Source organism: Hyaena hyaena, unplaced genomic scaffold, assembly GCF_003009895.1.
Source record: "Hyaena hyaena isolate Hyena2069 unplaced genomic scaffold, ASM300989v1 scaffold_8, whole genome shotgun sequence".
NCBI classification, from domain to species: domain Eukaryota; kingdom Metazoa; phylum Chordata; class Mammalia; order Carnivora; family Hyaenidae; genus Hyaena; species Hyaena hyaena.
In genome coordinates, this window is record NW_024080640.1 from 4,077,582 (window position 1) to 4,105,241 (window position 27,660).

General features: G+C 40.1%; 1 protein-coding gene across 1 annotated transcript in view; it reads left to right on the top strand.

The window, feature by feature from the left end:
• MKLN1 (muskelin 1) overlaps positions 1–27,660 on the top strand; it is a 361,418-nt gene that overhangs the window by 17,229 nt on the left and 316,529 nt on the right. Inside the window, exon 2 of the mRNA XM_039243337.1 lies at positions 6,864–6,988. Coding sequence (XP_039099268.1) covers positions 6,932–6,988 — 57 coding nt within the window. The 5' untranslated portion in view covers positions 6,864–6,931. The remainder of the gene's footprint in view (positions 1–6,863; positions 6,989–27,660) is intronic.

A 27,660-nucleotide genomic window follows, 5' to 3' on the forward strand; every position in this document is an offset into this window, starting at 1 on the left:
CACTGCCTTCTGAACCTATACACTCAGTCTAAACCTCTCTCCTGATCTGCAGACCTTTCCCTTTCACCGCCGGTATCCCACAGTCACTGCAAATGTAATATGCCACTCGTCACCGCCACCACACTTGCTCGCCTTCCCCCTTTTAGCTTAGCTAATGTCATTACACTTCAACCTTGGCTTCTCTCCCCTGCTCCCCCAACTCCAATCTAATCAATAACCATGTCCTCAATGCTACTTCTAAATCTCCCTTGGATTTGTCACTACTTTTCCTCCCACTGCTGCTATGGTGATTCAGACCTTAATCCCTTTCTTAGACTATTACAGAGGCCTTCTAATTGGTTTCCAGGCTCCAGGCTCCCTTATTCTAGCATGGCCTTCATCTTGCCAGCAAAGGTCTTATATATTTTTTAATATGAATGATCACATCCCTCCCCTATTTAAGAACCTCTGATAATTACTTATTGCCTTCAGTATAAAGTCCAATTCCTTACCTGTAAATCAAGCTTCTTCTTGATACAGCTACAACCCACCTTATCATAGTCATTTTCAGCTCACACCAGACTTCCCTCTTTTCTCTGAACAGTTTGCCTTTTTACAACTTTGTACCCCTTTTCATCTTATTTCCAAAGGAAAAAATACTTCTCTTCTCCCCTGGACCAACTCATCTCCTCCTTCAGTGCCAAACCCAAACTTCAGCATCTCTAGGGGAAAAAAAAAACTAACTAAAAACAAACAAACAAACAAACAAACAAAAACACTTTTTAAAACTTTTTTAATGTGTTTTTACTTATTTCTGAGAGAGAGAGAGAGAACATGAGAAGGGGAGGGTCAGAGAGAGGGGGAGACACAGAATCTGAAACAGGCTCCAGGCTCTGAGCTAGCTGTCAGCACAGAGCCCGCTGTAGGGTTCGAACCCACAAACTGTGAGATCATGACCTGACTGAAGTCGGACGCTTAACCGACTGAGCCACCCAGGTGCCCCAAAAAACACTTTTAAACTTGTAAGTCAGACATCAGGGCAAGGATATGATATATATTTATTTATTTATTTATTTATTTATTTATTATTTAAAAATTTTTTTAATTCCTAAAATTTATTTATTTTGAGAGAGCAACACAGAGGGAGAGAGAGAGACACCCAAGCAGTGCAGAGCCTGACACAGGGTTTGATCCCACAAACCATGAGATGACAACCTGAGCCGAAACCAAGAGTCAGGCACTCAACTGATTGAGCCACCCAGGCACCCCAAGATACGGTATTTAAAACAATGGACTGGGAGTGCCTGGTGACTCCCTCAGTGAAGCATGAGGCTCCTGATCTCAGGGTTGTGAGTTCAAGCCCCACAATGAGTATGGAGGTTACTTAAAAATAAAATCTTAATTAAAATAAAGCAATGGACTGGATGGGTAATTGTAGAGAACCAAGCCCGAGGGGGCTCCAGCATTCAGAAATGAGGAAGGACCCAGCAAAAGAGAATGAATGAGAAGGAATACACGATGAGGTAGAAGGAAAGGCAGTATGGTGTGAAGCCAAATAAAGAAAATGTGTCAACAGGAAGGGAGTGATCATCAGTGCCAAGGAGCTGCTGAGAGGAAAGTAAGGTGATGACTGACAATTGACCCTTAGATTGGACAACATTGAAGTCATTGTGACCTTCACATGTGTGTTTTCAGTGGAGTAATGGGGAACAAAAGGCTGACTGAATTGGCTTCAAGAGATAGAAATAAGGAAGTAGATGTTTGTTGAATGGGTAAAGTATTGGATGAATGAAGATATGGTATCTTAGAGAGGATTCCATAATTGGTTAGGAACCAAAATAGATGAGTTATTTTGAACTCTTAGAGTCTCTGAAAAGTTTCCAAATAGAAACAAGGATGCAATTTCATGATGCAAAGCTTTTCTTAAGTGACAAGGGGATTTAGAGTTGGATTAACCAAGCAGTACAGTTATTCTAGGGAAGGTTCTGTGTGAGTTCTGTAGTGATCACATTGTATTCACTGCTGACCCAGTTCATAAAGACCTTCGTGCAGGACTTCTCAGAGGCTTCAGGGAAGAGGAGTCCTTGCAGGCACTTGAGAGTAGCATATTCAGAGACTCTTTCCAAATGCCTCTTGCTAGTGTGTGGGGTTGCTGTAAGAAGCCTATAAAGTTGGTTCTCACTTCTTTGGAGGCTGGACAGTACCATGGGAAGAGGTGAACAGGAAAAACCTGACCCTTCCAACATAGTACATTAGAAAATGCTGTATTTGGAAATATTTCTATATAAAATTTTTATACTGAAATAATAATGGAATGGGCTAAGTGATCACCTATATCTGAGGAAGAAGTAGACTGCTCTTACCTGCCACCCGCCTAGAGTATAATCGTAATGAAGCGTGGAGAATACAGACTTTGGGTAGACCAGACCCGAGCTTTGATTTTGTGACATCACTCAGTCAGTATCTTAAAAGGCACTTTGGTATAGATCCCATGTAGAATGTGTTTTTTTCTTACTTGACTAAGAACAAATAACCCTGAGACCATATATTTTCCTTTTGCAGAATTGTCTGTGGTGAAGTCCAGGGCTTGAATTATGACATAGAACTCACCACAGAATATTTGAAGAACTTTCTGTCCTACCATGTTTCCTATAGTTTGCCAAATGCACAGGGTGCTCTTATTTGTCTGTCTGTGACTTCTGCCTGGAGTACCCCAATCCCTTCTTCCTGACATGCTGAGATCTAGGAGCACCTTCTCTTGGAAGCCTTCCTCATCCTCTCAGACACAGACCAATTCCTTCTCTGTGCTCCCCAGATCATTTTCATTCGTCATTCCATCTCCACACCTACCACACTGAACTACAGTTGTTTACCCTTCTGGCTCCCTCACCAGGCTGTGAGTTTCTTGAAGTCAGCAATTTTGTCTTCTTCCTATTTTTATTCTGTGCATCTAGAATAGTGCTTGTACATTTTGGGCACGTGATCACTGTCTTGAATGGATGTATAGGGCTTGAGAGCATTAATGAATGAATGAGGGAATGAATGCATAAAAATATCAGAAAAATGTGATCCCCCCAAAAGATGCTAATACAAGCATAAAAGTGTCAGTGACTTGACATATATGCAGAATTTGTGCCAAATCCAGATGAGATGACAAGATCATTACAGCATAATGTAGCTAAGGAAGAGCTAGTACAATTGACTACTAATATGTGTAGCACAACTTGGTGAGAACTGTGCTGATTTAAGTCAGAGTTGGGTAGTAAAGAATTGATTGGTTTCAATCTAGATTTGAGAGAGAGAGAGATTGGATTTGTAGGACACCTGAACATTTTGGTGTTTGTTATTTCTTTAAGCAAGGTATTTTTCATCTATTAAAATGTAAGGGCAAGGTACACCTTAATAAATATGTTTATCTGAAGCATGGCTTCACTGTAAAAGGAAAGAAAGAAAGGAAGGAAGGAAGGGAGAGAGGGAGGGAGGGAGGGAGGAAGGAAGGAAGGAAGGAAGGAAGGAAGGAAGGAAGGAAGGAAGGAAAGAAAAGAAAAGACAAGACAAGACAAGACAAGAAAAGACAAGACAAGACAAGAAAAGAAACCAGCTGTTACACCTCTAAAATGGAAGGTACATTGAACCCATCATTTTATCCAAACATGCCTTGGTCTCCTTCATGCGTACTTTGTAAAATGATAATAGCCCTTACTCGTATTTACATTATAAAAGTGTTGTTATTGTAAATTAGATAGTATAAAATGGGTTATGATGTCTTCTCTGAAAGACATGCACTCTACACAAATGAGGTATTATTATTTAGTTTTTCCTTTTCAATCTCATTAAACGGGAATTAGATGAAAACTCGGCTTTAAGCAATATCCAGTGGGTAAATGATTATTGACTCAAGTGAAATGAAAAAAAGAAAAAAATCTTTAGCTGAAGCCTCAGCATAGCCAGTCGGTACGCAAAACAAAAATATTGTCTTTATCTGTGATGCTCATCACCGTTCTCTATCACCTCTCTGGGCTGTAATCACAAACTGAAGACAGTTAAGGCTTTCTGTTCAGTCACCTCCCGTGTTTTACAGAATATGGACATCTTGAAATGGTTGCAATTTGGAAACAATGCTTCAAACTAAGCAAGCCGTGCAGCTAGTTTTGTTACTGATTTAGAGCCTAAATGAACCTTGTCAGGCCTTTGCCTCAACTCCTGGTTCTGAGGCTCAGGGAGTGCTATTAACTACAACCTTTTCAGGTCATTACTGCCACTGACTCTGTGCTCCCCATTAGCACCACCCAGGGCAGAGCTTTTCTATCTTCCTCTTGCAATACAGGGTTATGCAGAAGAAAAGGGGTTGTAGAAAGAAGATTTGGGGAATTGTGAATGTCGGGAACTTCAGTTCAAGTCAGGAAGAACTGAAAGAATACACTGGGAAGATTCGGAGTAACAGAGCTGGTGGGATAGACTCGCCCATCCAGCATCACTGTGCCTGGCCTCTGTGTGGGCAGAACTGCTTCAGCCCATTTCTAATTCTTGGTCCTTGATCTTAGACTGCCCCCTGCCCGTCCCCTCATGTCCAAACCCCTTACAGTGTTCATCCATTATGCATTGGCTCACCTTCATTCCCTAGGACCGACCTTCAGCGTTGTTTATAGTGGTGGTCATCTATTTTCCACCTGACCCATTTATCTTGGCTTCTGGATTTTGTTCTCAGAGAGGCCCCCTGCTTGGATAGCTGTCTGGCCAGCTGTGGGGCCAGCTGCCTGCTCCAGATTCCAAGGTGACCAAGTATCTCTCTTCCTCCTCTGACTGGTCCCGATCCACGAGCTGTGGCAGCAGGTGAAAGATGACGATGATATAACAACTGTATCTGACCAGATTTTAACCTGGGGTGGGCTGCTCAGAGAGGTCAGGTTACATCATGCACCACAGTGGGCCTGGCGGCCAGGAAGACCATGTGGGCCTTCAAGGCCTAGTGAAGGGTTGGGGTGCAGAGGAAGAGCCGGGTGCAGAGCACAGAAGGCAGACTTGGTTTACTCTACAGCTTTAGCCACTGCCCAGCATGGTTGCAGGACCACAGCCCCACACACTGGCCGTGCCTATCGAGAGCATTGCCATACAGTCAGCCGAGCTACAGGTGGCTACAGGTGGGGAGGAAGCCTTTGTGGCGGCCCTATTTCCCCTTTGGGAAGAAAATCTAGGGACTATATATTCCATTTCTAAGGCAAACTTAAACAAATTTTGTTTAATGCTTATTTATTTTTGGGCAAGAGCGTGCGCAAGCAGGGAAGGGGCAGAGAGAGAGGGAGACACAGTGGGCGCACTCTCCTCTCCTCCATACACACTGGGCCATTTCTCCTCCCCCGACGCTCACTCAGGGTAATTCTTTCATTCATGTGGATCTGTGGTTGCTTGTCAGGTACTGGTGATTCCTACACTGGTGTCTTCAGACTTCTAGACCAAACTGCCTGCTGCTACCCTGCCAGTGTTCTCCAGACATCACAAACCAGACGTGACCCGGTCTGAACTCGCCCCTCTCCTCCATAGCTCTTCTAGTTTGTGCTTCTGTTTTGCCGTCCTAGTGACTGACACCACTGTCCATCCAGTTGTTCAAGCCCAACATCTGAGAGGCCGTCTTGACATTCCCCCTTCAAAACTCCAATGTTCAAGCAATCACACATTTTAGTAGAGTCCACCTCCTCGTTGATATAGTTTGTACGGTTCTGAATGACTGGATCCCACTTACCCTTCCAGTGTCCTCTCTAACTCCTCTGTCTCAGCTAATGCTGAGCTAATTTTCAGTGTTGGAGGCTTGGCACACACAGTCATTTGTCACCTCCAAAATGCACATCTGCCACACCCTCCACCTTAAACAGGCTTGCCCTCTTCTTTTTTATATTTTTTAATTTTTTAATGTTTATTTATTTTTGAGAGAGAGAGAGAGAGAGATTGAGCACGAGCAGGGTAAGGGCAGACAGAGAGGGAAACACAGAATCCAAGGCAGGCTCCAGGCTCCAGGCTCTGAGCTGTCAGCACAGAGCCCGATGCAGGGCTGGAACTCACGAGCCATGAGATCATGACCTGAGCTGAAGTCAGACACTTAACTAATTGAGCCGCCCAGGAGCTCCCTTTTTTTTTTTTTTTTTTTAACTAACTCCTCCATGACTTGTAAGTCCCCATATAGAAGTCACTAACTTTCTTTATTTCTAAATTTATTTCTTTATTTTGAGAGAGAGATAGCAGGCACACATGAAAGAGAGAGAGAGCGAGAGAGCAGGCACACATGAAAACTGGGGAGGGGCAAATAAAGAGGGAGAGAGAGGATCTCAAGCAGGCTCCCAGCTGTCAGCTCAGAGCCTGATGCAGGGCTGTCTCACAAACCATAAGATCACGACGTGAGCCAAAATCAAGAGTCAGTTGCTCAACCTACTGAGTTACCCAGGTAGCCCTAGAAATCACTCACTTTCAATTCTCCCAAAGTCTGGGTTAGATGACCCTCCTAGAGCTCTTGATATATCTCTTTATCAGAGCTTCCTTTCCTATTTCTAATTTACTTCTACTAAATTCTACTATAAAGCCCCTATAAGCAGGAACCACATTTATTCTATTTGCCTTTGTATTCCTAGCCTCCAACCCCGTAGTTAGTACAAAATAGATGTTCAATGAGTGAAGGAATATAAATGTTAAAAGTATCATTGTGAAAATATAAATTTCAAATCAGAAGATACAATTCAGATTTTACTAAAGAAAGATTTATCAAGTCCCTCTAATACCAAAGGGAATTGGAGATTATCTAAAACTATTTAGAACTTATCAACATTAGAATCATGAGCAGAGAGCAGTTAATGGAGGTAGATTTCACATCTGTTCCTTGTGCGATTCTTTTCCAGAGTTCAATATCCAGATTCTCTGAGCCAAGTTTTGGGATCGTCCAAGCATTCCATCCTCCTGGATTTTCATGAATTATTGGATTCATAGCCTACTCCGTATTTGGGAAGATGGGGATTGGAATAAGGTAAGTGTTAGCTTTTCTGTTTTTCAATTTTTCAGTTCTCCTTTCTAGAGCCTTCTTCAAGAGGTGTGACTGGCTTCCGTTCTAGCCCCGCTGGCCTCACAGTGTTTGAATATCCAATGCATATGAAGTGATGCTGGGAAGTCTCTTGACTTACACCCTTTTAAATTTTCTTTTTTGTTTCATGACTATCTACATTCTTCATCATTGTTCTATCAATTTTTTCTTAATGTGACTCTACAGAGAGAAAAGTGGGTTTTGAAAAATCAACTTGCTGCCCACTCCAGAACAACTTTTGGTCCAGATGCACACTAGGAATGTAGGGCACAAGCAATGCAATCAAACTTCAAACACAACTCTGCGTTAGCCATACTATCTATGGACTACCCGCTCCCTCCATTCTACCCCACTGTCAATCCTCTTAGCCCTGCACGCAACTTAGTTGTCCATTTAAAACCCTTAGTATTAATAATTTATCATTTATTATCTGTCTTTACTAGAATGTAAGCTTCATTAGCACAGGGATTTTTGTTTTATTCACCACTCTATACTCAGCACATGGAACAGTAGCTGATACATGGTAGGCACTCAGTAAATATTTGTTGATTGAATGAATGACGCTTTTTAAAAAAATTCTTAAGAGACTGATGCATACCTAGATCTCTAGGTCTAATTAGGGTCGGGTTTGTAGCCCTGTCACCCTTAACGCTTTTACTGATGACTAAGGTGATAACACTGATAGTGTGATAAGCACATTTATACATGACATACCAACTAGAAAGGATAACAAATAAACTGGATGATACAATCAGGACCTCCCCCCAAGCCCCCCAGCCAAATTCTGACAAAATGTAATCATGAATCACATCTAACAATATGAAGTTTCATAGGGACAAATGTAAAGTACTCAAAGATCCCACAATTCAATTGTGCAAGTACAGATTGGGGGTGAGAAGGCTTACAATAGAGTACGTAGGAAGATTTAGAGTCTCCTGTAGATTGTTAGTAGATGATGAGTCAACACGGTGTGATGTGACTTCAAAAAAATCAATCTTTTGTTATATTAATAGAAATATAGTGTTCAAGTTGGGACGTAGTTCTCTAGTACTCACTTGTGACCAGGCTACATTTGTTCCGTGTTGTGAATCCTGATCTTGAGCCTGTAAGAAAGACATCGATAAACACAAGATTATGCAAGAAGAGGAAAAGGATAAGAGATTTGGTAAAACAGTGTCATATAAAAAGTGGTTAAAGAAATGTGACATTGTGTGTGGGTGTGTGAGGATGGGGATGTTAGCTAGCATATGAAGCTACCTTCCAAAATGAGAGGGGCTATCCTGCTGAGGAGAGATTAGATTTCTTCTGAGTAACCCCAAATGACAGAGGGAGGACCCATGAGTGGAAGATGTACATTTCAACCCACCAGAATTTATCAACAATTAGACTTGCCCACCCACCAAGTAGATAACTGTTGGAGGTAGTAAGCTCCCTGACCCTGAGGCTATTCAAGCAGAATCTGGGCATTTTTGCCCCATTTGCTGCATATATTTGTGATAGAAGTTCAAACACGGGGGTGAGGGATCAGGTTCATCACAATAGCAAACACATATTGAGCGCCTACCGTATGGCAGGTACCATAATAAGTGATTAGTGTGGATTATTATGTTTAAGACTCACATCAGTCCTACCAGTTCCATCTCACAGATGAGAAAAGATAAGGCTCTGAGTGATTAAGTAATTTGCCCAAGGCCTTACAGCTTGTACCAGGCAGAGCAAGGATTTGAACTTAGGCAGTCACATCCCTGACCTTAATTATTATTCTATAAAGGACTCTGCTTCGAGAAAACCTTTCTTTCCCACCCTGAGATTCTATCACTCTAATGAAGTAATCAAACCAAGGAGCTTATTATCTCCAGTAGTAAATGATTCTATAGTAAATAGTTTCTTTCAATATAGAATGCAGGCACTGAATTCGTGTGGGTATTTGCCTCTCGTGGTGCACCATATGGAGCCCAACATAGGGCCGGGTATACAACAAGTGCTCAATAATTATTTATTAAGCAAAATGATGAGTGAATGCAACCAAACAAGATTGGCTGCATTTGAAATGACAAAATCTCAATATATTGTGCCTGAGGAAAAACAAGCCAATTTCTGGGTGGTCTGATGAGGACGCTTGGCAAAAAGTGGTAAAAAACCATCACTTCTAGCAAAGGCCTTGAGAATTCCTGTCCAGTCATTTGGGCAATACTCATTTCAGCAAATATCTACCGAGTACCTGTCCTGTGCTAGGTATGTGCAACGTGCTGAGGGTGCAGGGGTGAATCAGAGGGGGGAGATGGACAGGTAAGCAAATTCTTCTGATGCAATGTGACAAGTGCTATCTCAGGAGAGACAGAGAGAGAGAGAGAGAGAGAGAGCACATATGTTAAGTATTACAGAAGCACAGAACTAATTGTACTTGGTTGAAAGAGTTGCCCGGTACTTCTGTTTTAAAAATGACTGCCATGTACTTTCTATGAGTTTCTTTGGTCTTCATAAAGACTGTGTGAGGTTGTGATCCCTTTTTTGTACAGAAGATGACATACAGTTTCACAGAGGTTAGGTGAATTCCCCAAGGTCATGCAGCTGGTAATAATAACTGTGGGCATTTACTGAGTGCTCAGGATACCTGAGGCTATGTTTTAGGCCCTATTAAGACATCTAATCCTCGGGGTGCCTGGGTGGCTCAGTCGGTTAAGCGTCTGACTTTGGCTCAGGTCATGATCTCACAGTTCGTGGGTCCCAGCCCCGCGTCGGGCTCTGTGCTGACAGCTCAGAGCCTAGAGCCTGCTTCAGATTCTGTGTCTCCCTCTCTCTCTGACCCTCCCTTGCTCACGCTCTCTCTCTCTCTCTGAAATTTAAAAAAAAAAAAGACATCTAATCCTCACAACTACTCTCTGAGGCTGTGATTGCTATCACTGTCATTTTACAAAGGAGAAAACTGAGGCACAGGATTGAAATGACTTGCCTAGAGTCACATGGGTAGAAAGTGGAAAAACCAGGATTCGCATCTCTGCATTCTGGTTTCAACAGGCACACACTTATCCACGGAGCTAAATTACCTTTAACTGGTCCCCTAAAGAGCTGGAACTCACTTGGATTCTGACTCCAAGTTCAGCTCCCTTTCAAATGACCTTGCCGTTTAGCAATATTGCATCCAAATGAAAAGAAATGGCGTGTGCCTGGATATAAGGAGAGGTTGTATAGGGCTGGCACCCTTGCAAGTGTTGGGGAGAGGTATGGTAAAATCTAGAATGTGCATTAGCTGGGTATGCAGGGGTTTTCAGGGCAGCCGAAATTTGGCTTGCTGTTTTCCAGAGCAGCACCCTGAGATCTAGGGACTATGATTTGTGACTCATAGGAACTAGCCACCAACACTTACCCTGCAGCCTTTTAAAATCTAGTTTAAATTTTTTAAGAGAAGATGACAGGATGTAAAACATTAAGAATGAAGCAAGTTAAATTCAATACCTTTATAAATAAGCGAGAATGGAGTTACAGAAAAGGAGAAATGAAGCACATAATTGTTTAAATTGTCCAAGCCTTTTCTCTATAATAAAAATTCCTGGATTGAAAAATAGTTCAATCCAATATTATTGTGCTTTAATAATTAAGTTGAGTTGGCTCTGTGGCAAATCCGACAAAGAATTGGTTATTAACATGAATGAAGATTACCCTTCCCTCAATAATTACAACTTCAGCTAATGTGGATATGATCCATCCAATTGGATCAGACTGCATTTTAAGACATACATCTCCCATAGATTTTGGAGATTTGGCAATTTTAAAATTAGCCAGAGGATGAGATTTCTGAGGCAGGCGGAGGAGCAGAAAGGGTCAACTTTGTTCAGCATTCATTCTTTCAAAGCAGGTGGGATTTTTTTGTTTGATTTGGTTTTTAGTGTTTTGTTTGGGCACATATGGAGGCCTGGTAGATTCACCGATTATCTCAGCCTTTGTGTTTATGGATTTCTATTTTCTTGGCTTCAGGTCCTTGGAAACATTTGTTTTGATGATGGCAGGAGAGTTAGTCATGTTTTATTTTTGTTGTTCCTATTTATTTTTAAGATCCTTTCGTTCAAGTCAACTTACAAGGTATTGTGTAACCTGTATTTATGTCTCCACAAATAAAATATTCTTAGCAGTAACTTTTAATACAACTTAGAGGGATAGTTAATAATTCGATGCCCAGTTAATGCCCATCAGAATGATTCTGTAGTATGAGTAGCTAGAACAAAAGTATGCTTTGAAAAATAATGTTTGAAATTTATAATTGGATTTGGCATTTAATGTGAAATTTCAAGTTTCACAGATCAATTAATTTTGAGTTGCCATGCAGACAAATTCTTATAAACATATTTTCCTTTTCATCACCAAGTCAATAAAAGTTGGAAACCTCTTTTCTCACACATTCCGTTCTTTAAGCCTGAAGGTAAATTGCCTTTAAAAACCACATCCCAAACAAACAGTTTTTCATAAAGTTATGAGTAAACGAATAGAGTGGGCTCTACTGGCATTTGGGATGCACATCTAATTAGAACTCTCAGTATTTCAGACATATAATTTACTAACGTTGAGGTTTTTAATTCTTAACTTTGAGTCCACTGGGATGAAACAAGTGACCCTTGTTGGAAATACGTCAAGAATCAACTTTCTCAGGTTTAGCTCTAGCCTGTTGGTCACCAAATCAAACGCTGTTGGTTCCCAGGGCTAAAGACGTCCGAACTTTCTAAAGTTTGTTAAAAGATCAAGGCAGAAAGCCAGCCCTGCTTTGCTGCTGTGAAGAACAGAGCTCTTCCCATCTTCTCCTTGATGCTTCTTAGTCTGTGTCTCCATCTCAACCGGCTCCAGCTTTACTGTAATATGAAGCATGCTGCACCCCCGCACATCCTCCATTGGACGGGGGAGACAGAGAACCCTGTCTTTACAATGAGACATGAATATCATCTTTTGAACTGACCTGACATGCTTTCTAGTACAAAGCTCCATGCTAGGCACTAAGGACAGCTATGAATGCTCTCACTCACCAATGTTCATAACTTAAAAATGTTAACACAAGATTCGCAATGCACTTGATGACTGTGTGACCTTGAGGGAAAAACTTAACCTCTCTCCGAAATAACTATTTCAAAGGGTTATTGTGGTCAATAATTGAGACTATACCACATTTACCAATGATTTTGCTTTAACGTCTACATTTAGAACAAAATGTTACTTTAATGATACTCTGTTAACTGTGTTTCATAATGGAGCTGAGTATGGTTTCTTTAGGAGAAAATTACATGTGAACAAAAGAAAGAAGGAACAGAGGATAAATGAGACCTCTTTATTTCAGAATAAATGAAGGGTTACTTATCTGATTACAGATCATTCAGATGATATAATGATTATTAGATGTCTGTATGTAATTACGAAACATGCAAGTTTTTATAAGTTGGTTTTAAATAATTTTACTGATCTTTAAGAACTCATTTCCCCATAATTGAAGAGCAAACCTTGCAGTACACCATATTAACTACTAATATGCTAAAATTACCCATTAACTATCTTTCTCTTTCATTGCATCTACTACCATGGCCCTACATTTATTTTAGCAATATAAAAGGAGTGATCTCAACTTCTCTGCTTTCTCTACATTCTAGAAAGGAGAGAAGAGCATTCCTCCCACCCACTTACCTATGAAAAAAAAAGGACTGTCAGAGGCTGCCAGGAACTAACACTGTAGTAAAATTACAAGAAAATTTTGTTAAGAAACCTTTTCTCATCTGCAAGTTATTTCACTGAAACCTGAGGTGCTACATTTCACACAAAGGTGACTTTGGAGGAGAAAATTTGTGCCAAACTGGATCCGTTGTTTTTGCGTTATGTAAGAAGGAGAAAAAAAATGAACTGTTTACTCCTAAGCCATAAATTTAAGATTATCCTATTATACCAAATGACAGAAATTCCACACCTCAAACCTTAGGGTTATATTTTTATGAACTATTATCTGTATCCATTCAAAACTAAATATAATTAAATATGAAATAATTTGTTTTGCCCAGTAATATTTAAAATATACAAAGTTATTTTATTCACTATGTCAGAAGTGAATTCTAGTTGTACTGTGAAAATGGTATTGCTATATAAAAGATTTTTCTTTTTAAATAGCTTTTTCCTGATAAAGAATATATGTGCAGTATAAAAATTATAGAATATACAAAGTGAAAAGAAGAAAATAAAAATCACCAATTCACTCATAATTCTATCATCCAGAAATAATCACCATTAACATTTTCTTGTATTTTTTAAATAATCGATGTTTATACATACACACACACCTCAAAATACCCATTATATATAAATGCATATTAGTGCTTTATTATAGAAAATTTAAAACATAAACAAAAGTAGACAGAGAGCATAATGAACCCCATGTACTCATCAACCCATGATGGCCAACCCATCAATATCCTCTTCTTCCTCCGTACTCATTTTATTTAAAATTTTTTTTAATGTTTTACTTATTTTTGAGAGAGACAGAGAGAGAATGAGCAGGGGAGGAGCAAAGAGAGAAGGAGACACAGAATCCAAAACAGGCTCCAGGTTCTGAGCTGTCTGCACAGAGCCCAAGTCAGGGCTCAAACTTGTGAACCATGAGATCATGACCTGAGCCAAAATTGGATGCTTAATTGACTGGGCCACCCAGGCGCCCCTCTACTCATTTTATTTTAAAGCAAATTCCAGAAATTATATCATCTTAACCAAAAATATTTCAGTTTGGATCTTCAAAAGAAAAGTTTTTTTAACATAACCATTATGACACCTAAACTAATTAAAAATATTTTAATAATATGAACTAGTGTTCAAATTTCCAATTGTTTCATAAATGTTATAATTTATTTTTATAATGTGTTTGAAGCAGAATCCAAATAAGGTCCCCATACTGAGATTGGTTGATAGGTCTGTTAAATCTTTTAAAATACATACACACTTCCACTCTAATATTTTTTCCCTTGCAACTTATTGTTGAAGAAACCAAATTGTCCTGTAGAACTTCCTACAGCTTGGAATTTTCACGTTCCCTCCCCATAGTATAGTTTAACATCTCTTCTGTCTTGTGTATTTCCTACAATTATCAACAGGCTTTATCAGATTCAGTGTTTTGGTTTTTGTGGTGTTGATTTTTGTTGTTTGGGGTTTTTTTTGCAAGATTGCGTCATAGATAGTTTTGTGTTTTGCCATTAGGAGGTGCACATTGTGTAATACTCTCTTCTTTTACATTACCTAGATTCATTAGTATATTAAGAATTGCAAAATAGTAGTATTTTAATCTTACTATTCCTTGAGTTGATTTTCTGGCATGTGCCCACGGTGGTCAATCACGTATTGGTTTAATTTTGCTTTTGGTGTTGTTGTTTTTATTTTTTTAATGTCTATTTATTTTTGAGAGGGGGGAGGGGCAGAGAGGTGGGGACAGAGGATCTGAAGCAGCATCTGTGCTGACAGCAGAGAGCCCAACTTGGGGCTTGAACTCAGGAACTGTGAGATGATGCCCTGAGACAAAGCAGGCACAACTGACTGAGCCATCAGGTGCCCCTATTGTCATTTTTAATTATCATTTGCATTCATTAATTAAAACATATCCAATGTGTCTTAATACATCTTATTTATTACTCTTATTAATGCTTAAGTTATCCCTATTTGGCTTGTAGTAGCATCTTCAAATTAGCTCCTGACTTCTTCCAACATAAATGACCCTAGTAGTCTTTGACAGTGTCTTTGTTATTTGGTATAAGATGGTCTAAGCTCATCTTGTATAGTTCTATGTGGGAAAAATCTATTTTTTAAAAATCTATATTTAAGACTTGAGTATGTATAAATATAATACCAAACCATAGGACAGAAGCTATTTATATAACAAAGACTGGAAACAACCCAAATGTCCATTAATAGAGGACTAGTTGAACAAAGTATGGTGCATCCACACAATGGAGTCCTGTGCGGTTATAAAAGTGAATTAGGGACTTTTACATATACTTACTTATCAATCTATATTGATCTCTAGGATACATTGTAAGTAGATAGCAAGGAGGAGAAAAGTGAACCTACCATTTATGTAAAAATGGATATAAATATATATTTACATACATAGATACACATATATACACACATACACATGTGGAAGGATAGATATCACAAAGTAATAGTTACCTGTAAAAGGGGGAAAGGAATGAAGTAGAAGGGATGGTGAAAGAATCTAGACTTGTCTACCTTGAGACCCGACTTTGGAATTATGTAAATATCTACATAACTATAAAAATACTAATTTAAAAAATCCAATTCCTAATTTTTTAAAAAAGCCTAATTTTGTATCCAATTGGTGGCAGAGAAATTATTTTGAATAATTTTAAGACACAGCAATCTGACTACGTATCCCTAACAGGATATTTCCAAAGGACAAAGAAAACTGCAAAAACACTTTTTTAACCATTTTTGGTAATCATATGGTTGGTGGTAGTGTTGATATTGCTTTTCTGGGCAAGAAGGGATCAGCAAATATTAATTACAGGATCTTCTAACTCTATCATGTTCGGTGTCCTTGAGAATCAGGATTCACAGCATGGGAGGAAGGAAATCGAGATGTAAAAGAGCAGAGGTCAGGTAAAAACCCTGTAGTTCTGCATTTGAATTAGAAGTTAGTGATATAAGGGGCACCTGGCTCAGTCAGTGGAACATGGGGCTCTTGATCTTGAGGTTGTGAGTTCAAGCCCCATGTTGGGCATAGCAATTACTTTTTAAAAATTATTTAAAAAAAGAGATGTTAGCGATATAAATTTATGACACATATGTATGTGTTTACATGTATTTCTTACCTCTGTTCACTGAAAAGACCTAATAGTGCTTAAGCCAATAGCAATGAGCACCCTTGGTATCTATATTAATCTGGCTGAAGCAGGAAAAAAGTCTATAGACATATACATATATATCAACAAATATATATATATATCATATATACATCACAACATATGAATATACATGATAGATATACATATTCATATATTCATATATTTTATGTAATGTATATAATCAGTTATTTATCTCTTCTATTACAGGACATTTAGATTGTTTCCAGTTCTTTACAGTTATATATGATACTGCAACAAAGCACTTGTGCACATCTTATTTTTCTAGTACAAATTCCTGTAAGTGGAATTACCCGGACAGAGAGAAGGAACATATTTAAGCTCTTGATTAGTATTGTCCAATCGCCTCTAGAAAGGTTATACCAGGTCACACACCAAGCGGCAGTGTGGGAGAGTGACTCCTTCATCCCCTTAATAGTTATTGACATTTTAGACATTTATATTCACGTTTCTGCCAATATGATCTAAGTCAGGTAGAGTCACTCCTTTTTGTTTTTTCCTCTTGGATTTTCTTATAAAGAGGCTTTACAAATTAAGAATACCACATGGAAAAATTACACTGATGAAACATTTTCGTTTTTACATTATGAATTAACAAATATAAATCAACAAGGAATAGAATGGTCTTATCAAACTAAGTGTATTACTTATAATTTATGGGTGAACCTGCTAACCCTTTAGTTGCAAACATATCACAGATGTATTGATATTAATTTTTATAGCTTTTTGGTAATTTGGCAGCTCCTTTTGAAATCCCTGGGTTTTTCATTATAATCCTACCTTTGCAGAGCTCATTATATATATGGAACTATTTCCCAGACATAGTTTACAAAGTCAACTAACTTTGCAAACATTTTTCTTATGTGTCTATTCCATATACCATTCCATGTGAATATCATGAAATAAAAAAATAGATTATAGATAAAATTCATAGACTGTTAAAGCTGGAGGGATCTTAAAGATCATCCATTTGTCTAGCCTCTTTATTTTATACTTTGGGAGGCTAAAGCAAAGGACAGTTACACAACCCTCTGAGGTTGTACAGCTAATTTGTGACAGTGTGAGATAAAAATCCCAATCTGACTCAATAGAGTGTCCTTTCCATGTGGCTTCCTGGTATTAGCAAAACTGGAAGACAATATGTAAAAACATAAAAATAATTGTTGTATTAGGAAAATGAGGTTTGGGGTATTTTCCTTTGAAATTCTGTTGTCATGCTACCTTTTCAATAAAAAACTATAGAAAGTAAATCTACAACTACATTATAAAATCAGGTAAGGGGCTACTGGATGGCTCATTGGTTAAGCATCTGACTTTGGCTCATGTCATGATCTCACGGTTTATCGGTTTGAACCCCACATTGGGATCTCTGCTGTCAGTGTGGAGCCCTCTTTGGATCCTCTGTCTCCCTCTCTCTCTGTCCCTTCTGTACTCATTCTCATTCTCTCTCTCTCTCTTTCTCAATAAATAAATAAACATTTCAAAATAAAATCAAATCAGGTAAAAGAGCACTTCTGTTACTCAAAAGCTAGAAGTAAATTACTCTAATGGAGATTTGTGGCTATTTATACCATGATCAACACCATCACCATAATTATTTCTTTCTAATTAACCCTTCTTTAAATGCAAAAAAAAAAAAAAATGTGGAAGGAGTAATACATTATCCAAGGGGCTAGGGACTCATCAGTTGTTTCTCTCCCAGCAGAAGAGAGCGTAAAGGTAGCATATATAGCACTAAAAAGGAAAGGCAGATACTGAAAAGAGAGATGAAGGGACCCCAAAGGCAACTTAGAGCAGAGTTTTACCCCAAATCAACTAGAATGCATTTACAGAACAGTTCATTAGAAGTCCAAGGCTCTTACAAGGGGCCCTTTAATTTTTATCGTGTTTCCAGAGGACCTGTTAGGAAATGAGGAAGGGTACTCTTCTCAGGCCATGGACACAGACCATCTGTGTCTGCCCAAGAAGTCCAATACACCATGGCCACCTGCCTGTCCACGCAGCCGTGGTGGAAGTGGGCAAACAAGCCTCAGCAGACATTCTGTTTACTGTCCCTGGAAACAGGCCTTTTGCCATGGAAAACTTTCTCATTGTACCCACAGGTACAGGACACACATTGCACAATACGAATGATCTTATTAAGACTTCTCGCCAACCTGTGTACATGGTGTGCTTCAGGACTAGGGCTGAGTGCCATTTCTGAGGTGTCATGCCACTCTTTATTCAGGGACAAAGTCTAAAGGGGGCCTGCAGGAACATCGTCACGCCTTCCTTCCCCTACAACCCCCTCTGGTCGCTGATGCCTGAAGTCTTCAGGCTTTATGCTTTTGGCTTCTCTCTGGACCATGTACTCTCTGATTTCCAGCAATTTATTTCTCACTTTTTGTTGTTACGAAAGGAACAGAAGCACATGGTGAAAAATGAAACAGTGCGAAGGGGTATTCTGTGAAAGGTGCACCTCCTCCTATCCTGAGCCCCGGGGTCCCTGCCCAGGAGTAACCGCCGCCTGTCTGTTCACCACCAGAAAACACGGTGGGGAACCTTCTCTGTGGCAACCGCTCCTCTGGGCACTTAGGGCTGAGTAACAAACGGACAGATAAGATCTCTGCCTTCTGGTAGGAGTTGATGGACCGGAAGGAAGATGCATAAGCCAAGTAGCCTTTTGTATGTCAGAAGGCAGTAAATGCTACAAACAGAAACAAGCAGAAATCCGGGGAGAGTGAGCAGGGCCACCGAGGTGATCCTTGAGCACAGCACTGAAAGAAGAGAGAGTCGGTGCTATTGTGGGGAAAGAACTTTCCAGACAGAGAGAAAGCACATCCAAGTCCCTTTGGCGTGCTGTGGAGACAGAGATTTAAAGACACTTTTTACATTTTTGTTTACAAAACACTTGTAAAGTGTCTACCCCAGGCCAGGCATTCTTCTGCGTCTTTTATATCTGCTCACTCTCTTAATCCTTACAACAGGCCCAGTCATCCTTATCATCCCACTGCAAAGGCAAACGTGGGGCCCAGAGATGTTAGGAAAGTCGCCCCAAAGCACAAATCAGTGAGTAGTCAGACCTAGACCCTCACAGAGGCTCCGGGGCTCTGGAGTCCGTGCCTTAACACACAGTAGGGCAGGTGATACTGGAGAGCCGTGGGGCCGTCCTGAGGGCAACACGGGAGCCTTGAGAGAGGAAACTTCACTCCTTCAGAACGGACACATTTACATGTTTATGTTTATGGATATGTGAATGCGTGTGTGTGCCCTTCAGGTGTGTGCCCTCTTAGTGAATAGCTTAATGGTAAAGTGCAAAACAATTTTAATTGATGGGAAGGAGAGAAAGGTTTGTTATTATGTATGCTCTAGTTAAAGATGATTGCCTATTGAATAATATTTTGGGCATGAGTGATCTCTTCTAATTTTTTAAAGTTTATTTATTTATTTATTTATTTATTTATTGAGAGAGAGAGAGAGAGAGAGAGAGAGAGAATGTGTGTGTGTGTGTGTGTGTGTGTGTGTGTGTGTGAGCAGGAGAGGGCCGGAGGGTGGGGAGAGAATCCCAAGCAGGCTCCCCACTGTCAGCGCAGAGCCGGACATGGGGCTTGAACCAATGAACTATGAGATCATGACCCGAGCCGAAATCAAGAGTTGGATGCTCAACTGACAGGATCACCCAGGCGCGCCAGTCTTCTAATTTTTTTAAGGTTTACTTATTTATTCTGAGAGAGACAGAGACAGCGTGAGTGGGGGAGGGGCAGATAGAGGGAGAGAGAAATGCAAGCAGGTTCCAAGCTGCCAGTGCAGAGCCAGACGCAGGGCTCAAACCCACAAACCCATGAGATCATTTCCTGAGCTAAAACCAAGAGTCAGAAGCTTATCCGACTGAGCCACCCAGGTGCCCCCGATCTCTTCTAACTTTAAAGTCTTACAAAAACTTCTCTATTCCGAGATTCTGACATACTTGTTTGTTTGATTAGTGTCTCCTTTGGACAACTTTTTTTGTCCAAATCAACTTTTTTTTTTAAACAATTCAGTAGTTTCTTATATTTTCACAATGTTGAATAACCATTGCCTGTATCTAATTCCAGAACCTTCCCATCACTCCAGAAAGAAACCTCATACCTGTTAGCAGGCACTCTCGATTCTCTTGAAAATCACAAATCTAGTTTCTGTCTCTATGTATTTTCCCACTGTGGGCATTTGAGATAAATGGAATTATGCAGTATGTGGCCTTCTTTTTCTCAGCATAATGTTTCAGGATCCCATGCTTGTAGTATGTGTCAGCCCTGCGTTCCCTTTTAGGGCTGAATCAAGTTTCATTGTCTGCATATGCTACATTTTGTTTACTGATTCATCTGTTGGTGGACATTTGAGTTGCTTCTACTTCTTGGCCTTTTTGTTTTTTTGTTTTTAATTTTTTTTTTTAATTTATTTTTGAGAGACAGAGAGAGAGACAGCGTGAGCAGGGCAGGGTCAGAGAGAGGGAGATACAGAATCCGAAGCACACTCCACGCTCTGAGCTGGCAGTCAGCACAGAGCCCGACGCGGGGCTCGAACCCACGAACCATGAGATCATGACCTGAGCCAAAGTCGGACACTCAACCGGCTGAGCCACCCAGGTGCCCCACTTCTTGGCCTTTTTGAATAATTCTGCTATGTGCATTTGTGTACAATTCTTTGAGCCGATATGTTTTAGAACTCTCTTGGGGATACCGAGTGGGATTGCTGGGTTATATGGTAACAATGTTTAACTTATCAAATCAACTTTTGAACACAGTGTGGCACCTCACTATTTATAAGGGAAATAATATAAGAACAAATGGTTGCATTAGCAAATGCCCTATCCTGTCCTATTTCTACGAGAAGGTAGCAGATGAGGGGTGGTGCCTACTTCTTGGGGTTTACTGTGTCAGTACCTGGAAGTCATTGGCATTCAGTGGATCTGTTCTCCAGGCAGATCCCACTTATTGTGGACAGGATAGAGAGCCACCATGAGGAAGTTGCCCTTGAAGTAAATGGAGAGATCAGGCTTGAGCAGCCCAGTCTCTCCAGGTAACCCTTAGTAGCCCCGTAGTGCTATTAGAGTCAGTCTGGAAAAGCAAAGGTTTTGAGAAGACAACACTGCTCTCTAAGAATAATATTAATGATAATACTGGAAGCGCCAACTTCTTAGCATTCACTACATGCCTAGCATAATGCTAGATGCTTTACAGCCTTTTTCTAGACCTATAGTTTACCAATAGCCATTGAAATGTGGCTAGTTTGAGTTGAAATAAACTGTACATGTAAAATATACATTAGGTTTCAAAGACTCGGCACAAAAAAGAGACTGTAAAATATCTCACTAATTGTTTTCGCATGTTGAAATGATATTTTGGATATGTTAAGTAAAATAGATGACTAAAATTAATTTCACCTGTGTATTTTTACTTTTCTTAATGGGCCTACTAGAAAATTTTCAATTATATATGTAACCCATATTTGTAGAGTCAAATTATATTTCTATTGGACAGCACTTGTTCTAGACTATTCTTCACAGTAATTTCATCGGCTGGATGGTATTATCATCTTCACATTATGGGTGAGGAAATTGAGGTTCAGAGAGCTTAAGTAAATTGCCAGTGATCATACCGCTGTGGTTTAAGCACCACTCTGACTGTCTCCAAGCCTGAAAGTGTACCCATTACTTTGTGCTGTCTGTCCATGGCCCCAAAATATAAGCCCTATGATAGAGAAAATGGTTATGATCATTAGCTATGGCAAAAAGTTATTTTCACATCTCCTCATAGGGCTCAAGAAAAAATTGTCCATATCATTCCGCAAAGTAGAATTTAGGTTATAGTTGGGGGAAATTGCTTATGGGAAAGTTTCTTAAATGCTAACTCTTTGTTTGGAGTGGTTGGGGACTTACTCACCAAGGACAGAAAGTAGATGAAACTACTTCCAAGGTTACTGCTGCCATAACCCTCAGAGTGAGATGGAGTCAAGATGGATGAATTTGTGCTTCAGTTTCGTCCTTTTTTCCCAATAAAACATAAGGCTTTAATTTCATCCCATTTTGTTTGAATTTATGAAGACCTCAGTGGGACAATTTGCAGAGCAGTGCTGACCCCTTCCTAGTTGCAACAGAGAGAAGGCAAAACTATTTAGGAGAGAGAGAGTCATTCCATTGCCTTTCTCCCCCACTGCTATCTTAATCCATCCTCTAAAATATGTGTCTTAATTCAGTTAAGTCTGCTTTTCCCCAAGGTACCCACATTCATCACTCAAAAAGAAATCTCATATGTGCCTACTAATGCTAGTTATTACTATATTTTAAATACTATAACTTAATATTATGCTCATTTTATATATACTTATATATAACACATATGGGAATATAATTTACTTATTTAACTTCAACTACCAAAAGGGAAGTCTAGTTGAGAATGGTAGTTCCTTGAGTTATTTGTCCAAGATGGGGAGGATTGGGAGAATTGGGAATTATACTTCGCCTCAGGTCTCATCCCGAATATTTAAGCCCTTTCCTATTCTTAGGGGCTAGAAATGTTGCTTCCAGCTGTTAAATCACACACACTTTCCCCGCCCACCTCCCCACTCCCTCCCACCCCCCCACCCCCTCCAGCCTACAAATTTAGAGCTACCAAGAAACATGGCGACTTGGCTCCTAAAAGAGTAAGTGCAACTCAAAAATCAAACTCTAAGAAGATAAAAAATTTCTAAACATGTACACGCCTGTTTTATAACTTCTATTTTTAAATTTAAAGTCAAAATTGTTTTTGAAGATTTTATTTTTAAGTAACTTCTTCACCTAGTGTGGGGCTCAAACTTATAACCCCAAGACCAAGAGTCCCATGTTCTACCAACTAAGCCAGCCAGGCACCTCCAAAGTCAGATTTTTAGTGTTCCTAAATTAGGTTCACTTTAACGTAAATAACTGCATGGGAAATAAATCCCACCATTTGTTCTTTATTTAATCATTCTTCACTAAAATTCCTTAGAGGTTTCAAATATACTTCAGATGAGATGACAATAAATCATCGAGAGAAAAAAATCAGAAAGACTGGTATGGGGAAAAGTACACAGAGCCGAGAATCAGATGATCTGAATTCTCGTTCTGTTTCAACAACAAATTAGCAACAAGGCTTTGGAGAATTCAAATTCCAGAAACATTTATTAGATACCTAATATCTTCAAGGCATTGAAGGTTTTTTTTTAATGTTTATTTATTTTGAGAGAGAGAGAGCATGAGTGGTAGAGGGGCAGTGGGGGGTGGGGGGGTAGAGAGAGAGAATCCTAAGCAGGCTCTGCACAGTCAGCATGGAGCCCAACATAGGGCTCAATCCCATGAACCAAAAGATTATGACCTGAGCCAAAATCAAGAGTGGGATGCTCAACTGGCTGAGCCACCCAGGCACCCCTCTTCAAGGCATTGTATTAAAGTACTACAGGAGATACAAAGGTAGATAAGACACGGATCCTCAAGGAGCTTATTATACTCTGGTATAATATGGTATAGAATGAAGTAGAGCTTATGCAAGCAAAGAAAGAAATAAGCATAATTCCAGCCAGGAAGATTCAGCATGTCTTCATGAAGAAAGTGATGTTTGGAATGGTCCTAGAAGTGTGGGTAGGATTTCTGGGTGGAGCTGGAAGGGAAGGGGAGACAATATAAGCAAAGGTGAATGGGAAGAAAGTGCACAGCTGGTTCAGGAAACTTGCTAGACAGGAAGGCACAGTTAATTCTGAATAATAATGGGAGATAAGTTTTGACTGCTCGATTACAATCAGATGTGGTAGAGTTTGAATTCCATTCTAAAGAATTTGGGGGGCACCGGGGTGGCTCAGGTGGTTAAGCATCTGACTTCGGCCCAGGTCATGATCCCACAGTCCGTGGGTTCGAGCCCCGTGTCGGGCTTTGTGCTTACGGCTCAGAGCCTGGAGCCTGCTTCAGATTCTGTGTCTCCCTCTCTCTCTGACCCTCCCCCGCTTGCTCTCTGTCTCTCAAAAATAAAATAAAGACATAAAAAAATTAAAAAAAAAAGAATTTGGAGTTTATTGGGGGAGGGGGCAGCAAAGATAAAGGGTAAACCTATGAATGATTAGTTTTGCTGGGATGATTGCTCTGACAGCACTGAGTGGTATGAGTGGTGAGCAGAAAGATAGAAGATGGGTGGATCGGTTAGATTTTGGAAGGGTTTAGACAATAAGAATTGATAAAGGAGGCAAATGTAAGTGACATTTTGGAGGGAGGATTGACAGGGTTTGGTGACAATTGGTTTTGAGATTCAAAAGGTGACTGACATTGATGAATCAGAGGATGGAGATGCTAAGAATGTAGGAGGTTTGCTGGGGAAGAGGTTGAGTTTGGTTCTGAGCATATTTCATCTATTCCGAACACAATGGCTAATCAATCATATAAAACAAAAGTCAATTCCTGACTCCTCTCTTTTGGAAACCCTTCAGTGCCTTCCCATCTAAATCAAAATAAAAGAATCCTTACAGGGCACCTAGGTGGCTCAGTCAGTTGACCATCTGACTCTTGATTTAGGCTCAGGTCATGATCCCAGGGTCATGGGATCAAGCCCCATGTTGGGCTCTACACTGAGCATGAACCCTACTTACTTAAGATTGTCTCTCTCTCCTTCTGCTCTTCTCCCCAACTCACTAGCATGCTCTCTCTCCCTAAAAGAAAAGAGAAAAAAAGAAAGTCCTTACTGTGGCTGCTAAAGCCATACATGTGCTGGCTGGCCACTTCCTTTTGATCTCTCTTTCCACACACCCCTCTTCTCGACAACAGGAGCTGCTCTAGTTCCCTTGAGGTTCCTCCAGGGCTGCTCAACATAAATCTGCCTTGGGGCCTTTCTTGAGCCTTTTCTCTGCCTAAAAGCATCTTCCCTCAGATGATTCTTTTATCTTGCTCCCTCTCTTCCTTCAGCTCTTACTCAAATGCCATCCTTTTAGAAAGGTCTTTCCTGATCATTCTATATAAACTAGCAACCATTAACCCCTTGCCACTTTCCCTTCCCTCAGTTTGCTGTTCTCCACAGTGCTTATCACCATCTGATATACCATGTATATCATCATCACACCCTGGAAACTGAAATTGCAAAAAGAAATTAATAATAGTCCAATGTTTTCGAGGGTACAATGAGGTTTGTTATTCTCACACACCATTCTTGGGACTATACCTTGATATAATCCCTTTGAAAAGCAATTTGGCAGTATATATAAATAGTCATAAAATGTTGATGTCCTGGAACATTTTATGTTTTGAAAATTCTGAAAATCAATTCTAAGAAGGTAGTCTAAAGTATGGAAGGGAAAATATACAGGAATATGTGTATTGATGTGATATTTATAATATCAAGAAATTGGGAAGAGTCTAAATATCTAACAATACAAGTAAATTACTATTTGCTTATTTAACAAGGTATTATTCAAGTGTTAAAAGGATAGTTATGAAAACCTGGTTAGCAACAAGGAAAATGCGTATGTGACAATGTTATATTTAGGGATGCCTGGGTGGCTCAGTCGGTTGGGCATCCAACTACTGGCTCAGGTCATGATCTCACAGCTTGTTAGTTCAAGCCCCACCCACATTGGGCTTTGTGCTGACAGCTCAGAGCCTGGAGCCTGCTTTGGATTCTGTCTCCCTCTCTCTTGCCCCTCTCCCGCTCACACACTGTCTGTCTGTCTCTGTCTCTCTCTCTCCAATACAAATAAACATTAAAAATTTTTTAAAGGCACAGGGGCACCTGGTAGCTCAGTCGGTTGACATTCTGACTTCAGCTCAGTTCATAATCCCACAGCTTGTGAGTTCGAGCCCTGCCTGGGGCCCTGTACTGACAGCTCAGAGTCTGGAGCCTGCTTCAGATTCTGTGTCCCTCTTTCTCTGCCCCTCTCCCACTCATATTCTGTCTCTCTGCCTCTCTGTCTCTCTCTCAAAAATAAACATTAAAAAATATTTTTAAAAATAAAAATAAACAGTTGAAAAATAAAAATAAAAGCATGGAATCCATAATTGTATACAGTATGATTTCAGTTATCTTCAAATATGCATACACAAAATCTAGGAGGAAATAAACTCAAATGCTGATATTAAATGCATTAGGCGAATGGGATTCTAGGTGGCTTATTTTCTCTAAATCTTTCAGATTTGTATTTGTCATAGCCTTCCTGGAAGTGCAGTGGTTTTATTTTTAAAGCAATATATTTTTTTAATCATCAAAGGAAACTGCTGCTCCAACCCCACACACCCTCTAGACCGCATCGTCGGGTACCAATGGGAAGTATGAGTTTCCAGGCCCATGGGCGCTGCCCTTAGGACTGAGGGCCACTGTCACAGTGGTTGGCCCTGCAACTCATTAGTCCCAAACCTCAGCTCCCCCACCTCCTCATTCCTGGCTTTTTCCTCTTCTCCACGTGCCTGCATAATTATAGGCTGGGCCCTCCTGTCTGTGATGGTCACAGATATGAAACAAAGCTGAAAGAGCACAACTTGCTCGTGCTTCTTGACAATATTTATATGCATGGACTGAGGCTAAAGCTGCCTCATCTGTGTCTCCATCTCCTTTTTCATTTTTCTTATTGTAGCGACCCCTTTCCTCATTGGCTGACATTTAGGGCTCCCGTGTACTCTTCTCCACAGTGCTTATCATCATCTGATACATTATGTACTTACTTGTTTATCATCACAGCTTAGACACTGAGACAGTTAGAAAGAAAAAAGAAATTACTCGATGTTTACCTCGTCCATTAAACTCTGTATATCACCTCACGTTGCCCTTTGAAACCAGCAAAACAAGTGTTAGTCCCATTTTAGGGATGAGGAAACTGAGGCTTCAAAAGGTTAGACAGTTTGCCCAAGCCCACTTACCTAGGAGGTTACCAGGTTGAAATTGAAACTCTTATCTTTCTGACCTCAAATCCTGTGGCCTTAGCCTGTACATTGACGAATACATCTTAAATATTCAGATAGTCTACATTGATTTACTATATAGAAATTGCCCAGGTGAAATAAATAATTGCATAACTGGATATTTCAACCTGAAACTCTCTGACCACTGGTGTTTTTGCATCAGAAGTAACTGGCTCATTGCTTCAGATATTTTCCGTGAATGCCCACAGTGTGGACTCAGTAGCAGGGTGGGTCTCCATAATGATTTGAGACCCTAAAACCAAAAATGTGAAGTATTTTAACTATGTTGGTTATCTGCAGTATTCTAACTATTCAGTTATTAACTGAAATCTGGGGGGGGGGTTGTTTTTTTTCCCCAATGTTTATTTATTTTTGAGAGAGAAAGAGTGTGAGTAGGGGAGGGGCAGAAAGAGAGAGAGAGACACAGAATCCAAAGCAGGCTCCAGGCCCTGAGCTGTCAGCACAGAACCTGATGTGGGGCTTGAACTCACAGACCATGAGATCATGACCTGAACCAAAGTTGGACACTTAGCTGACTGAGCCACCCAGGTGCCCCTGATTTTATCTGTTTTGATTAACGACCTCAGCTGAAGAATTTAGAAACTCTCCTTTGAAACCAACAGCAACTTTTTTGATAAAACAAATTAGTTATTAAATATTAAGTTAGATCCTTTCTATTGGTTATTTGGACTTAAGAATTGAAACTGTTAAAAAAATTTGTTTAAGTTCATTTGTTTTGAGAGAGAGAGAGAGTGAGAGCATGTGGAGGGAGGGGGAGAGAGAGAGAGAGAGAGAGAGGATACCAAGCATACTCCACGCTC